This window comes from Vipera berus (genome assembly GCF_964194415.1).
Source record: "Vipera berus genome assembly, chromosome: 1".
In the NCBI taxonomy this organism is placed as follows: domain Eukaryota; kingdom Metazoa; phylum Chordata; class Lepidosauria; order Squamata; family Viperidae; genus Vipera; species Vipera berus.
Genome location: NC_138202.1, coordinates 64,963,327 through 64,978,725, shown reverse-complemented (window position 1 = coordinate 64,978,725; position 15,399 = coordinate 64,963,327). Strand labels below are relative to the sequence as shown.

At 37.0% G+C, this 15,399-nt stretch overlaps 1 protein-coding gene across 1 annotated transcript in view; it reads right to left on the bottom strand.

Moving 5' to 3' along the window:
• Positions 1-15,399, bottom strand: part of RYR3 (ryanodine receptor 3) — a gene marked incomplete at both ends in the record, with an annotated part of 301,173 nt that overhangs the window by 27,563 nt on the left and 258,211 nt on the right. Inside the window, 10 exon segments of the mRNA XM_081324758.1 lie at positions 1,048-1,106; positions 3,036-4,357; positions 4,647-4,728; positions 6,172-6,276; positions 7,458-7,586; positions 9,787-9,875; positions 10,323-10,448; positions 11,116-11,189; positions 11,737-11,813; positions 14,905-14,984. Coding sequence (XP_081180884.1) covers positions 1,048-1,106; positions 3,036-4,357; positions 4,647-4,728; positions 6,172-6,276; positions 7,458-7,586; positions 9,787-9,875; positions 10,323-10,448; positions 11,116-11,189; positions 11,737-11,813; positions 14,905-14,984 — 2,143 coding nt within the window.

Below are 15,399 nucleotides of genomic sequence, written 5' to 3'. Positions count from 1 at the left end.
TGCGGTCATGTGACTGCAGTCCAGATGCTTAGCATAAATGGTTCCCGTTTATTTATTTATTTATTTATTTTATTAATTAGATTTCTATACTGCCCTATTCCCGAAGGACTCAGGGCGGTTTACAGGTTTATGTCTGATGCTGCACCCTGGGGTCACACAATTACCATTTGTGACCTTTGCAAAGAGCTTCTGACATGAAAGGTCAACGGGGGCAGTAAAAATTACAAATCACGATCATGTCTGGATCATGGATGCGGTCACACAATGCTTCACTTAACAATCACACTGTATTTTCCAGTCCCAATTGTGGTTGTAGATCAAAGACTATCTGTAAATAAGTTGTGGGGGGTTTTTTGCTCTTGGAATTAAATTTTCAGGCAATTCCATAAACGATCTCTATTATTAACAAAAAGATTTGCTTTGGTTTTCAAGAATTTTGTTAGAAAACTACACTGTGACAAAGGTGTCATTGAAACCAAATCCAGGTTCTTTTGTATCGCTAGTTCTACAAGGCATTTGCCATCAGCTGAATACCCTTTTTTTAATCCAATTTTTTGAGACACTTCAAAAATTGTTATTTGTATTTTTTATTAAATAGCCACAGTAAAGCTTTCTGTCTAAAACAGGGGTCTTCACACTTGGCCCTTTTATGACTTGTGGACTTCAACTCCCAGAATTCCTCAGCCAGGCACATTGGCTGAGGAATTCTGGGAGTTGAAGTCCACAAGTCATAAAAGGGCCAAGTTTGAAGACCCCTGCTCTAGAAGCTATATTATGGTAAGTTTCCCTAACAACTGTTGCATTGACGTTAGGGGTTAACTTTGCTTTGTTTGTTTTATTCAATGTATTTTTATTGATGAATGACCAAAATAAAGTTTCTGTCCATCAGCTCCATTAGAATTAACTGGACTTAAAATATGGAGGGAAAAGCTGACTGTTGCATTGTAAGATTGTTACAATATTGAAAATATTCATGAAGTTTCTTCAACCACATTTTCTAACATAAAAAAACCCCACGGCAACAGTATTTAACTACATATAGCTTACTCAGCCTTCTCAGATTCTGTTCTTGTTTCTGAATCATCACCCCTTGTAAGTTCAGGTAGCTGAAATTTTTTGAAAATATACAGAGTTTTAATATTATGACATTTCCTTTCAAAATTATCCAATCAATTATGAATGTTTCAATTAATTAAAATAATGCTGATGAAAGCTTGACGGAAAATGTTTGCGTGCAAAAAGCCGTACAGGAGGGATCACCTTTTTCCCCCAGAGTTTCCATGTGTCCAAACAGATCGAATGGGGATGGGCATGCTGCAGATCCCATCAGCCAAAGAACGTTGGCTGACGGGGAGTAGAAGACGGGCTTCTTCTGTAGCAGCCCCTGCTCTCGGGAACCTCCTCCCTTTGAAGATTAGAATGCCCCCCCCTCTGTTAGCCTTCCATAAGGTTTTAAAACCTGTCTATGCTCCCACGACCTGGGGCGCTACATGCGCCAAGGGCCCGGCCTCTTGGCTATACTGTTAACAGGCCAGATGATTTGCTTTGTCTGTATTCGAATTAGATGTTTTAATGTTTTTTATTGTTTAAACCGTTTGTACTGTTTTGATCATTTTTAAAATGTTTTAAAAGATTTTAATGTTATACATATGTTTTTGAATTGTGAGCTGCCCAGAGTTGTTTGCAAAGATGGGGGATTATAGCAATTAATTAATTAATTAATTAATTAATTAATTAAATTCAGAATATTTCCTAGAGCTTTACCCAGTATATTTACCTCTCTCTGATGGTATATATTCACCTTCACTGTCATGGTCTAATCCCTGATTCCAACAATATCTTGTAACCTTCCCCTCTTCTTTATGGGATGGTTTTCAGGCATTTGGGTGGGGATGGAGAGGTCAGCCAGGTGGGCATTCTCTTATGCAATGCAGTAGACTTTGTTATTCTATGATGATTTTTTAAGATTAACATGAATCCCCTGGAAACCCTCTGTTAATCTGGGGTGCAGTATGATTTGTAGGCTGATTATTTCCATTTCTAAATTGTCACCGTAAGTCAGCTAGTAGATCCTGCTAATGTCCTCTTCCAATGATTAGAGGCCAAAAAGGACAATGGAAGCTACTTAGTTCCTTCTTAGACTTTTTTTGTAACAACCAGGACCAGAAATGATTGCTCTAAACTAAAGAATATGTGTCTATTGAGCTCTGGTTAATAATAATCCTTATTAGAAATAAGGTGAAAATTCTAACATAAGATTTCCAATGAGTACTTTAAGTTCAGATTAAGAAAGCAATATAGAGATAAATTAGTAAAATTCTGGCTCTTTTTCTTGTGATTTTCCTGATGTTATAGTGGAGGACAATTATCTCTTTTTGAAGGCAGGACAGTCTGTAGATTGTTTGAAGATGACCCCTAGATTTCTGATCAGCGTGAGAATTAATGGCATCCCGCTCTCTATCCTACCCTTAAGCAAAAAATATTGTGCTGCTGAAAAGTGGTCAGTTTGGTTTCTGAATGTAAGTGATATAATACTGGGATGCTGCATGACCACATTAAGGCCGTGGGCTGCCCATGCAAGAAATGTAAAGAAATAGAAGCCATTTCAAATAAACCTTTCTTTCTTTCCAGAGGAGTGGAACATAGCAGCAGTAATAGCAGTACCAATAATGGCAACACCAGAGAAGGGAATGAATATTTTTTTGAAGTGACTATCACCAATGATAGTAATACACCAAAAAGCTATCCAAGGAGGAAAATATCACCATCATTTGTACCATCATATAGAAACATGAATTTTACTTAAATGTTTAAAACTTTAAAGGATTTAAAACTTTTAAAATATATCTCAGCATAATTTCTATGGTCTTTTAATGCAATATATACGTATATACTGTGTGTATATATTGTGTGTATACACACACACACACACACACACACACACACACATATACATACTGTACACATGCACACGCACACACAAACACATACACATACATATATATAATATACAGCACGTGCATTGTTTTACTTACCTGAATTTTATTCTTCTTACGAACTGCACTTTCCAAAGAAGGGGGTGTTTCTGATCCAATAATACTAGCGATGTCCCCAAGGCCAACATCATGGCCATGTTTTGAGCCACTTTCTTTTTTTGAATAAATGTCCAAAATATCTGATAACATGTCACTTTCTCCTTTTTCTTTTTTTGCCAACTGCACAATTTCAGCTGCGATGCCATGTTCCAAAACTTCCATTTTTTCTGCTTCGAGCACATCATCATGAATTCCAAACTGTGTTGGATGAGGCATGTCTCCTAGAATTTTGGTAACTCTTATATTTTTGGCCCCTTCAACTAGACCATCACCAAACACAGTACTCCAAAGAATCTGAAAAACGCTCCATATTATAGCGAAAAACATTTGGAAGACTCCTATAAATAGCATCCAAAGAGAAGAAAAGGACACTTTCACCAGTTCTTTAAAGGTCATTTTTTTCACTTTTCTATACTGTTTCCTTAAATTTTTCAGTCTAATTATCTTGAATATTGTGGCAGCATATTTCTTTACTGCCTCACATGCCATGGCAAATGCTGAAGCTGATTCAAAAGATGGATCTTTTTTCTCGTCTTCTCCAACCTCCCTCAGATAGCAAGCTTCATACTCTTCCTCCTCAACTCTGTCAACTGTATCAGTTTCAGAGATCTGAGATGCCAACTGCATTTCAAAAATGGTGTCCTCGCAGAAATTTACAAAAAGCTCCATTTTTTCTTGCTCTCCACCTTCATTTACAACATCAAAAATAAACTGCCTCTTTGATTCTTTCACTTGGGGCTTCTCCCACTGGGTCCTACTGGATTCGCTAATCTCAAAATAAACTCGTTCTATCTTCTTGGCACTACCCATGATCTCAATGCGCCCCAAATAAGGTTCAAAATAATTAAGGACACTTTCTGCCGGATGTAATAAAGTTTGAAGGCGTGAATCATTTGGCATGTGTTCTGAGAGATTTGTTAGGAGCACAGCCACATTAAACCCAATATCTTTGGCTGGCTTGTGAAATCTTTCAACAAAATCAACATAGTTAAACATGTCATTTTCATCCGTTTCTGCACAGGACAGCAGAAAGTCGATTTCTGATTGCATATATTGCTTCTGACCTTCCATGGCTTTTTGAAACTCCTTCTTTGAGATTATTCCTTTTCCTTCCGAATCATACTCTTTGAAGGCTTCTGAGCTTGTTAAATCTTTCAGCTTGAGAAACATGTCAAAGAACTTCAAAATCATTTCTACATTGCTAGATGACTCGACAAGTGTATCTACCATCTGTTTTCCAATTGTGCCATTTACAATGTTACCTAAATCACAAATGTAAACATTATTTAGTTGAAATGCATCTATAATGTTTATTCTATAATCATCTTTAGAAAAGATCATAATTATTTTCAGTTTTATAATGTTGCTTTAAATCAGTTTTGCAACCACTGTTCTACATTATGTGTTTAAATCTATTCCAATTTCTTCTTGAAATTACAAGGCAGAATTACTGTTGTAGATATAACACAGCTTAAATTGAAAACTTTTTTCAAATTAATTTTATTGTAACATATAGCAATGGAAGGAATAGCACTTTAGAAAAGATTCAACCTTCAAGTAGTGACAACATCATCACCACCATATCCTTTAGAAGATCCAGTAGCTCCTTTAGCAGTTCAATTTGGCTGGAATCCTAGGATACAAATAAAGTTAACATTTACTTTTAAAATCATCTAAACATAATCTCAATTTATCATGATTGTGTTTTATATGATTGGAACCAATGAGTTATGTGTGTCTGGCAGAATGCCTAAGTGCAGAAAATGCTATCCAAGCTAAGGCAAAGAACAATGAAAGCTACCTTATCTATTCCATTGAGGATACATGGTAATCTACCAACTCCAGAGTGTCAAGCAGCAATCTTTCATAGCAGCTGTTTCCTTTTAACTAAAGACCCTAGGGACTGAATCTGAGATCAACTGCAAAGAAGGCACTTTGGAACCAAAAGAGATGGTAGAAATTTTATAATATGTGCAGCAGATCACTGAGCTATTATGCCAGGTAAAAGGATAACTGGAATAACAGTAGACCATAACACTAAAAGGTTACAGTGACTGAGTTATATTAAGATACCCCATGAACAAGATGTCACTTTCAAGATCAAGGCATTATGTCATTATCTAGTTTGTTCTTTCCCATAATGTCTATGTGTCCGTGAAATTTGCCCCAGAGGATTAGACAATCATCCAGAACACTATAGGACCTATTAAGAAGGGTAGAAAGAGAAATAGGAATGAGAAAAACTGCCTTTTATCAAGAGGAAATTATTCTGTGAATCTCTGGAAGGAAATGGATCTATGCCATTTTTTAAAACTTATGACTTTTCAAGAAACATCAAAGGGACATTTCCTAAGGCAAGTAGGAAGTAGTCTTGATGTTAGAATAAATACATAGGGTAATGTAGTGGACATTGGCAGGTAAATTACACACGTTGTAATTTGTTGTGCTAGTAGATTTTTCTTTTTCTACACAAAGTACATTAAGCTATGGGATTAACAAGCATCAGTGTGTTGAAAGAAAAAATATATAGATGAAGAATCAGATTATCAATTGCTGCTAATCTTATTAACTATATACTACCTCTTAAATCAGAAGCAACAACCTTAAATACCAGTTGTTAGGGAGCAACTGTAGTAGAGACTGTCTTCTACACACACTTCTGATCTTTCTCAGTGCATCCAGCTGGCCAACTTGTGACCTATAATACTGGATCACAACAGTCTTTGATCAACCTTCTAATAGAAATAGAAAGATTTCTAATAGAAATCTTACGTTTTTCAGTTCTAGTGTGCTTTGTTGTGCTTCAATCCTGTGTTCACTTAAATCAGAAATCCTGACTCTCTAACAGATCAAACTTGAGCTTCCCCATTTCAGGTGGGGTACGAGCATCTCTGATTTAAATTCAAATCAGCACTAAATACAAAATATGTATGTGTGGTGGGAGAATAGTGGGGAAAATAAGTGGGCATATAGCTGTGATGCTTATTTCTACCTTCACAAACTTTAGTTCATGAAATATGAAATGAAATATTTATACTTGATCAATTGATTTACATTTTCAGGAAAGATGTTTTACCTGTGAAAGCTTCATTTGCATGTTAGCAAAAACATGAAGAAAACCAACAACTGCATCCCACAGTCTACTGTGAGCCAAACTCTGCTGATTTCCAATGCAAGGCCCCTAAAATTAAAGAATAATGGTTTCAGCTCTCTTTTGAAGCATCTATCCCAACAAGGAATGGAATTATTTATTGATTGTATACTCGTAATTTACTCTGGACTCTGACATAGCAACAATGAACAATATAAAGTTTAATGTAATCACAATAAGATGCAAAACACTTTAAAACACAAGACATAGTAATAATAAATAAGAATTGTAACAAAATCATCACATAAAACAATTTGATAATATATTATGAATATCATCAAAACTACTCTGTAAGAACCTCTAGAAATCTGGTTTTGAGGTCACACCTAGTTTCTAAGAGATGCTGTTCCATAAAACCAGATCATAGCACAAAAACCATAAACAAAGGTACACAATAAGCAAAGGTAAATGGAAAAACAGAACATGAAACAAAATAAAATTGGGTACAAGTATTAGAAGGTGATAAGGGACGCGGTGGCTCGGTGGGTTAGGATGCTGAGCTTGTCAATTAGAAGGTCGGCAGTTTGGCGGGTCAAATCCCGAGTGCCGCATAACAGAGTGAGCGCCTGTTACTTGTCCCAGCTTCTGCCAACCTAGCAGTTTGAAAGCACATAAAAATGCAAGTAGAAAAATAGGGACCACTACGGTGGGAAGGTAACAGCGTTCCGTGCACCTTTGGCATCTAGTCGTGTCGGCCACATGACCACGGAGACGTCCTCGGACAAGTGCTGGCTCTTTGGCTTTGAAACGGAGATGAGCACCGGCCACTAGAGTTGGAAACGACTAGCACACATGTGCAGGGGAACCTTTACCTACCTTTTTATTAGAAGGTGAGAAGGTATTTTAAGATAACTTTCTGCAGGTGAAATACTATGAAACTGAAACTTTCATTAAAACTGTGTCAAAGAATTAATTCTTTTTATATCCCTGTCCATTTCCTTAGCTTAGAAGGAAATATATATTTTTAAGAGATATAAAATCTCAGTTTTCTTTTCTCCTTTCCCCCATCAACTGTATAAAAATATCTGGGAGAATAATACACCTGTAGATATTATCTTCATTCTTTATTTTTTTAAAAAATGATTTTACAAATGACAATAATGATGAAATTCCACTAATTCCAGTAAAGTAAACCTCTGGCATCAATTCATGCCATTCATTTATTCATGTATGTTAGCAAATTATATAACAAAGAGAAAGGTTTTACCTACTTGTATATATTCAGTTAGTGAATTAAAAATCTGTTTGATTACAGCCAATGCCTTAGAGAAGTTATGTTGTCCAGATTCATCAATTATATCTTTGCCAGAATAGTACCAATAAAAGTCACTGATTGATTCCTAAGAATAAAAAATGTGGGTTTTCCTGTATATATTAATGAAGTAACAATCAAACAGTATTCCAAAAGGAAATTGTAATATATATGTATTTTTATTTTTATCATTTTTTTCTATTCATTGTGATAAAATCTGTATCTACTTCAATAAATTCTGAATCCAAACAATAGCAAATAGAAAATTACTCCAAAAGAGCATGAAGTACAATATTTTATTATTTCTATCATTATACACTACCTTAAAACACCTCCTATCTTGCCTTTCAATTAGGTTTAGTTTTCAGTGATGTTAAACAATGTAACAAATTGTGGTATACCACAATATGCATTTAAAATGGCTTGAAACAAATCACTCTTAAACCCAAATATACACACACACCCCATACAAAGTAAGACGTAATAAGCAGATCTATACTGTTTGTTATAAATTCTTGTAGAACAGAACAATTTTCTCCTGGCACTAAAAAGATATTGAGATCAGCATCAAGTAAAAACAGTGGAAAAAAATGCTCCAAAACCAGGATTCCAATCTAAAAAGAGTTTAACTTCTGACCATCTAATTACTAATTCACAAACTAACTTTTAAAATGTAGATAAAAATATCTACAATAATTATTTCTATGGAGATTCTCAGTCATCCAGGTCATGGTTGTCCCAAAAGTGCTTTTTCAAAAAGCAACTGGACTTACTTGTTTTTCTTTCAAGACATTTCACTTCTCATCTAAGAAACTTCTTCAGCTCCTTTGGGACTACAATAATTATGGTTAATGCATGACTGCATGAAGCAAACTTAAATGCCTGCTTCAGCTTTTCCAACCCTGGGTGCACTAAATAAACTGTCTTTAATTCCCAGAATTCGTAGCAGTGACAAAGCTGGCTGTGAAATTATGAAAGTTCAAGTCTTTTGTGCCTGGTTAGAAAAGGCTGCTTTGCTTAAATAGTCTGTCTCCTGAGTCAGGATCTTGTATCTGATATTCCCAGATGGTTAATTTTGGTTTCACATTCATATTCACATGGAAATTGGATGGAACCAGCTGACAAATTCCCAGTCAAGCTGTCCAAACAAATCTCTTCTTTTTTTTTGTTTTGCAAGCTTCTTTGGACTGATCCAGTGGTGGGATTCAAATATGTGAACAATCGGTTCTCTGTGTGGATGCTGCTTCCAGAAGTTCATTCTGGGCCTGGGCAACAAAAAATTAACTACCGGTTCTGCCGAACTGGTGCGAAATGGCTGAATCCCACCACTGGGCTCATCTTTAAATACCTCCATGAGGTTGGCCTAAATGCCTAAACATCAGTGTCTCTGTCGCAGCAGTAAAGAAAATCAAGCAGCAGCCAACAGCATTCATTTTTAATCCCCTCACAGTGACTGCAAGGATAAAGTAAAGCAATATTTTTAAAATCATTTTTTTTCCTCAGACATCAAATATTTCAGCTTCACAGGTACATGTAGGAAAAGAAAAACCTGAGTGTGATTCAAATCAAACATTTAAATCCCAACATGTTTTGTCTCAATTTAAACTTAGGAAGAGTCATCAATATACTTTCAGTTTTTATTTTCCAAGCTTAGATTTTACAGTGCCTGAAGAACTATGGACAGAGGTTCGCAACATTGTACAACAGGTAGCAACCAAAACCATCCCAAAGAAAAAGAAATGCAAGAAAGCAAAATGGCTGTCTGAGGAAGCTTTGCAAATAGCTGAGGAAAGGAGGGAAGCGAAAGGCAAGGGAGAAAAAGAAAGATATGCCCAATTAAATGCAGAATTCCAAAGAATAGCTAGAAGAGATAAGAATGTCTTCTTAAATGAACAATGCAAAGAAATAGAAGAAAACAATAGAATAGGGAGGACCAGAGATCTTTTCAAGAAAATTGGAGAGATGAAAGGAACGTTTCATGCAAAAATGGGCATGATAAAGGACCAAAATGGCAGGGACCTAACAGAGGCAGAAGAGATTAAGAAGAGGTGGAAAAATTACACAGAAGAACTATACAAGATTTTACAGTTTCTATTCAAATTGGTTGGTATGCTGCTTCTCTTACAACTAATACAATATAATTGGAAAAAAAAGGACACAATTACTACATCATGAAACTGTAAGAAAAGAAAAGAATAGACACCAAATATGATGAAAGCCAAAAACCTGTAATGGCAGAAAGATTTTCAAAACAGAGTGATATAATATAGAATATTTTCTCTGCTTACCTGAAGCCGCAAAAGATAATCAACTGTGCTAATGATAATATTCACTGTTGTGGTATTGCCCATTTGTGTGCGCAGGTAATTCTGAAAATCTGAAAGGTAAAATAATTTGTGCTATATATATGAAACATTCAATATAGTCTTTACTTATCTTTTTGTTGTTCATTAGAAAATGAAAAATTGTGTACTTTGAAAGGAAATTGCTTTCATAACTACCTCTGATGGACACCACAGTAATTGTGTTATATTATGAAAGAAGTGCAGTTTTTTAAAAGAAAGTTATATGAAATAGTAGTTGCATATCATATTACATAGCAAAACGTCTCACTTATTAGATTTGAATTTAACAAAATGGCAATTTGATTTGTATCTTGAACTCATACATGTGAAAAATTATTTCTGTCCACCTTATGTAGGAAACTGATTAACTGTTGAAGAATTGAAAATCAATTCAAGTATGAAAGATATTGAAATAACTTATTTCCCCAAAGATTTAAATCAAACAGTAAATTACTGGAAATATATTGTACATCACTTACCATTGTTATGGCCTTCACACAGCAGTTGTAAAAATCTAAATAGATCTTTAGTAAACTCATCATTCTGTAGTACTTTCTCACCTTGAAAATATACAGTACAATGAATTATGCAATAATCAATTGTTTCTAAACATGCAGAACAAATAGTCTTTCAACAGCATCCTTCAAACTAAGTGATTCTAATAAAAAGCAAATACTGTAAGCTAATTTACAGTAGTTCGTTCTTAAAAAAAAGAAATACTTTGGGGAAATGATAAAAGCAAAGTATAAAACAGAAAAAGCAAAGCTAAAATATTTAGCACTCCAAAGCATTCATGATCAAACTACAGGACTAAAAATCTAATAGGAAATGGTTAGTTATTATCAAACCATGCCTTAGGTATGAAAGACGCTTCTTTAATTAAGCATCAAATTGTTTCTTCAAGCCCCATACACAATCATCTGCCGACCATGAAAGTTAACCTAAAAGATATCTATAAAGATGCAATTAAAGAAGATTTCTTTCTGTATTTGCCACACACAATAGCATCAAAAGCTGTAAACCCAAACATACCACGCTCACGTATGATGACTGTGGATCAAAGAAAAATAATAAGAATACAAAATAAGAAAGTTATAATTACATTATATATTTTATTAAATGTTTTCTTGGAAACTAAATGAAACAGCATAGTTTAATAGTACGTCATTTTAAGGAGGTTAAGTAAAAAGACCTTGAGTGAACTGAACATTTGGGCTGAAAAAGAAAAAATAAATAAATGTAAATCAATCTGAATTCATTCATTATACGTACGTGTTCCTTCTTCGGTAACCATTCCAAGGCCTTCTGCTTTATTTTGTCTCTCGAAGGCATTAAGATCAAGAACACTTATAAAAAAAAGACAATAAAGAAAATATTGCTTAATATGATTGAATAATAATTTAAAAAATCATTCAAACAGTAGAAAGTGAATTATAAAGATTTAAAAATGATACATTTGAAAGATGAACAGAGTTAGTTTCACTGAAATCAGTATTAAATGTTTCTCTATCAATATTACCTGCTAAACCCAAACCAGTTTTTCAATATTCTTTCTGTTGATATCACTGCAGTATATCAATTAAGACAAAAATTAACCTATTCCACTAAATGCTTTCTCCTTTTTTCATTAATGATAAGGGCAGTAAGAATCCGATGTTCCTGGATAAACAGATTTACTCTTTAAACTGTTGTTATTATTACATTATCACATTTCCCCAGAGTTTTCAAAAACAAGAATTTGGAAAAATATATCCCACTGAAGATATGAAAGGTCAAATTAGGGACAGACCTTCATAGAGAAAATCTATCTATATGGTCATTGACAACAACTTAATAGCACACAATCAGTCAAAATTCCATTCATGCATGCAGCTGAGCACAGAAAGTCTTTACCTGCAAGACTGCATTAAGCCAGAGATAGATTGAAAAAAACCAGCATCCTTTTTCTCTTTCAAATAATCCAACATTTTCTGAATCAGAGATTGGGGAAAAAAATGTATTAAAAACAGTCTGAGGGGTTTTTTTTATGAGAGAATATATTTTTGCTAGAAGACAAGAATAAGTTACAATCGTAACATATTGGCACTTTTGGACTTGGCTTGGGAACTTGGATAATGTAATGTAATGAACTTGGCTAATTGTATACTTGAAGGCTGTTTTGGCTGGACCCCTTGCTGTTGAGTGCTAAGAGGGTATCTGGAAATGGGCATAGAATTAGGGGTGGTGGGTCCTAGAACAAGGCCTGGAACTAGGGAGAGGATGGGGTAGCTGAGATAAAGTCAGATAAGGACCACCAGTATTATAACAGACAGAGAGGATAGCACAGGAATCTGAGAGAGGCAACTCACAGGCTGATTTCTTGGATAACTGTGATAAATTCTACCCACCGGTCCTCAATATTCACCCTTGAGGATAGGTGATTGGATCCCTTTATATTGTTTTTATTACATATTTTTTATTAAGGATTTTCACAGAAGTAGAAGATAAACATTAAATAATATAGTGTGAGATTAGAAAAATAAAGGTAAGAAAAAAGTGAAAAGAAATACAAATGGGAAAAAAGACATCCGAAGAAATGACTTCCAATCTTCTTTATACCAGTTAGAAACAAACTTATTTTCGTTCCTTCCTCATTAAAATTACATCATAATTCTCTTCTGCCTATGTTCAACCACTTTAATCAGCAAATTCATAAATCAACAGGGTTTTTTCTTTCATTTTCAGCAAATAGTCCACAATAGGCTTTCAGTCTTTAATAAAAGTTCTTGTGAGATAAGTGATCAGGCCCTTGATAGCTGTGTCTCTTTCTGCTATTAAATGCTAGGTTCATGTATACTTTTTACTTTACTTTTATTAAATTTGTATACCGCCCTTCTCCCGAAGGACTCAGGGCGGTGAACAGGGCATATATAAATAACAAATACAAAAATTAAAAAGGAATTAAACAGTGCCCAGTTAAAAAATACAATAACAATAAAAGACCCATTAAAAACCCTAACGTTCCCCATCAGGCCAGACCAGCTAGTTCAAATAAGTGGGTCTTCAGACCGCGCCGGAAGGAGCGAAGGTCCGATGCCATCCGGAGCTCAACCGGCAGTTGGTTCCATAGCGCCGGAGCGCCCACAGAGAAGGCCCTCCCCCTGGGGGCCACCAGTCAACATTCCCTGACCGGAGGCACCCTGAGGAGGCCCTCTCTGTGGGAACGCACAGGGCGGAGGGGAGTTGACGCCGGCAGCAGGTGGTCCTCGAGGTACCCCGGACCCATGCCATGTAAGGACTTGAAGATCATAACCAAAACCTTGAATCTCACCCGGAAGACAACTGGTAACCAATGTAGCTCGCGGAGCAAAGGTGTAACATGGGAGTACCGGGAAACTCCCAAGACAACTCTCGTGGCCGCATTCTGTACCAGTTGGAGCCTCCGAGTGGTCTTCAAGGGAAGCCCCATGTAAAGAGCATTGCAGTAGTCCAGGCGAGAGGTCACGAGCGCATGAGTGACCGTACACATGGCATCCCGGTCCAGATAGGGCCGCAACTGGCGCACCAGGCGAACCTGGGCGAAAGCCCCCCTAGTCACGGCTACTATATGGTCTTCCAGAGTAAACCGTGAATCTAGGAGGACTCCCAAGTTGCGAGCTCTATCCACGGGGGGTAAGGACTCACCCCCCATAAGAAGAGGTGGAATATTTTGAATGTCCCGGGATGCCGGAATGCACAGCCACTCAGTCTTGTCAGGGTTGAGCTGAAGTCTGTTCCTCCCCATCCAGGCCCGAACCGCCTCCAGGCAACAGGACATCACATCGAGGGCATCACTGGGGTGGTTTGGGGTCGAAATGAAAAGTTGGGTATCATCGGCATACTGATGATACCCAACTCCAAAACCACGAATGATCTCACCCAGCGGTTTCATGTAGATGTTGAACAGGAGAGGCGAGAGGACCGACCCCTGAGGAACTCCACAAACGAGAGTCCTAGGGGTCGACCTCTGCCCCCCTGCCCCTCATCCCCAATTTGATCATGCAGAAGTCTACTAACTTGGCTTGTGTAGCCAACCCTGTGGGGACCCAAAGTAGGAGTACCTATCTTGGAAATCTGCCCACCCAGGTTTTGAATTTGCACTAGCACTAAACCAGGGTAGAGAGATGAGTGTGGTGGCAGTTGTAACCTGAGAGCCTTTCATGGCTTTTAAAGGTCTACATAAAAAAATAACTAGAAGTGAGACTTTATGGGTGAAGTTGGGCATCAAAAATTAGCTAGGTTTGTTGCAGCTGTGCATCATCTTCTCTGCTTTATTCCTGCCTGAGCTGCTAGATTACACCAATCACTTAGAAGCTGAATCCCAAGCTTAATGGGTTCTTGGGAATTTAACCTGTCTCCCAGCAGTACTGTGTTTGGGGTTCATGAATTCATGGACTCCAAATTATTGAAGGCCCAAGTCATGTTGAAGTAAAGGTAAAAGAGTCCCTGTGGATTTACTCGACTAGTCGTTTCCAATGATAGGTGCATATCTCAGTTTCAAGGCTATTGAGCCATCACTGTCAGAAGACATTTTCACGGTCATGTGGCCAGCATGACATCATGGCGTGCTGATACCTTCCCACCAAAGTGGCACCTATTATCTGCTTGCATTTGCATGCTTTCGAAATGCTGGGTTGGCAGGAGCTGAGGCGACGACAGGAGCTCACCCCATCACATGGCTTTCAGGTCTTGAACTTGGGCTTCTGGCTTTCCAGCCAACAAGCCCAGCATCTTAACTGCTGAGCCCACTGCACTACCCCATGCTGAAGGTCAGACATTAAATATGGGTTTTATCTTCGGTAATTGAAAAGTTATCTGAAAGTGAAGGACATTACTCAGTGGGTTCAGGTGCTATACAGAGAGCAACAATAGTTTGATTTGGCCATTATTTGCTCAGAAATTTTTCATGTAAAAATATATGCAAGTACAAATAAATAAAGGTAAACTTATGTAAAGTTGCATACAAACTGGTATTGTCACCTTTAAAATTCTTAAAAGCATATGCACCTACAGAGACAATTGCATAACTATGAATGTGGTTACCTGTTGAACAACGGAGTTACCTCCATTTAGAACAGCAATACCAAGTTTCAGAGTTTCAACTACCATGGGTCCCATTTCACCTGTCAATCAGGAATACAGTGCTTACATTATGGTAAAAAAAAGATCGTTTTAAAAGGTTCTAAGCTTAAAATCACTTTTAAAATCAGAGGATAGGCAGGTAATATCCAATTGTTGCCAAGTAACAGCAACATCAAGAAGGAGTATAGAAGCTGGCGAAGTACCAGGGTGCGAAGTAGGAATTAGAATGGATGTGGAAAGTAAAGGCCAAAATGGTTCCAGTGGTGGCAGGAGCACTCAGGGCTGAGACTCCTAAACTGGGAGAGGATCTCCAACACATCCTGAAACAAGACGAAAGCTCTCTGGCCAGAAAGAGTGTAGTGCTAGGAATAGCTAAGATACTACGCAGAATCCTCAAACTCACAGACCTCTGGAGAGGACCTGAGGAAGGCATATATCACCCACAGAGGCGAGAAG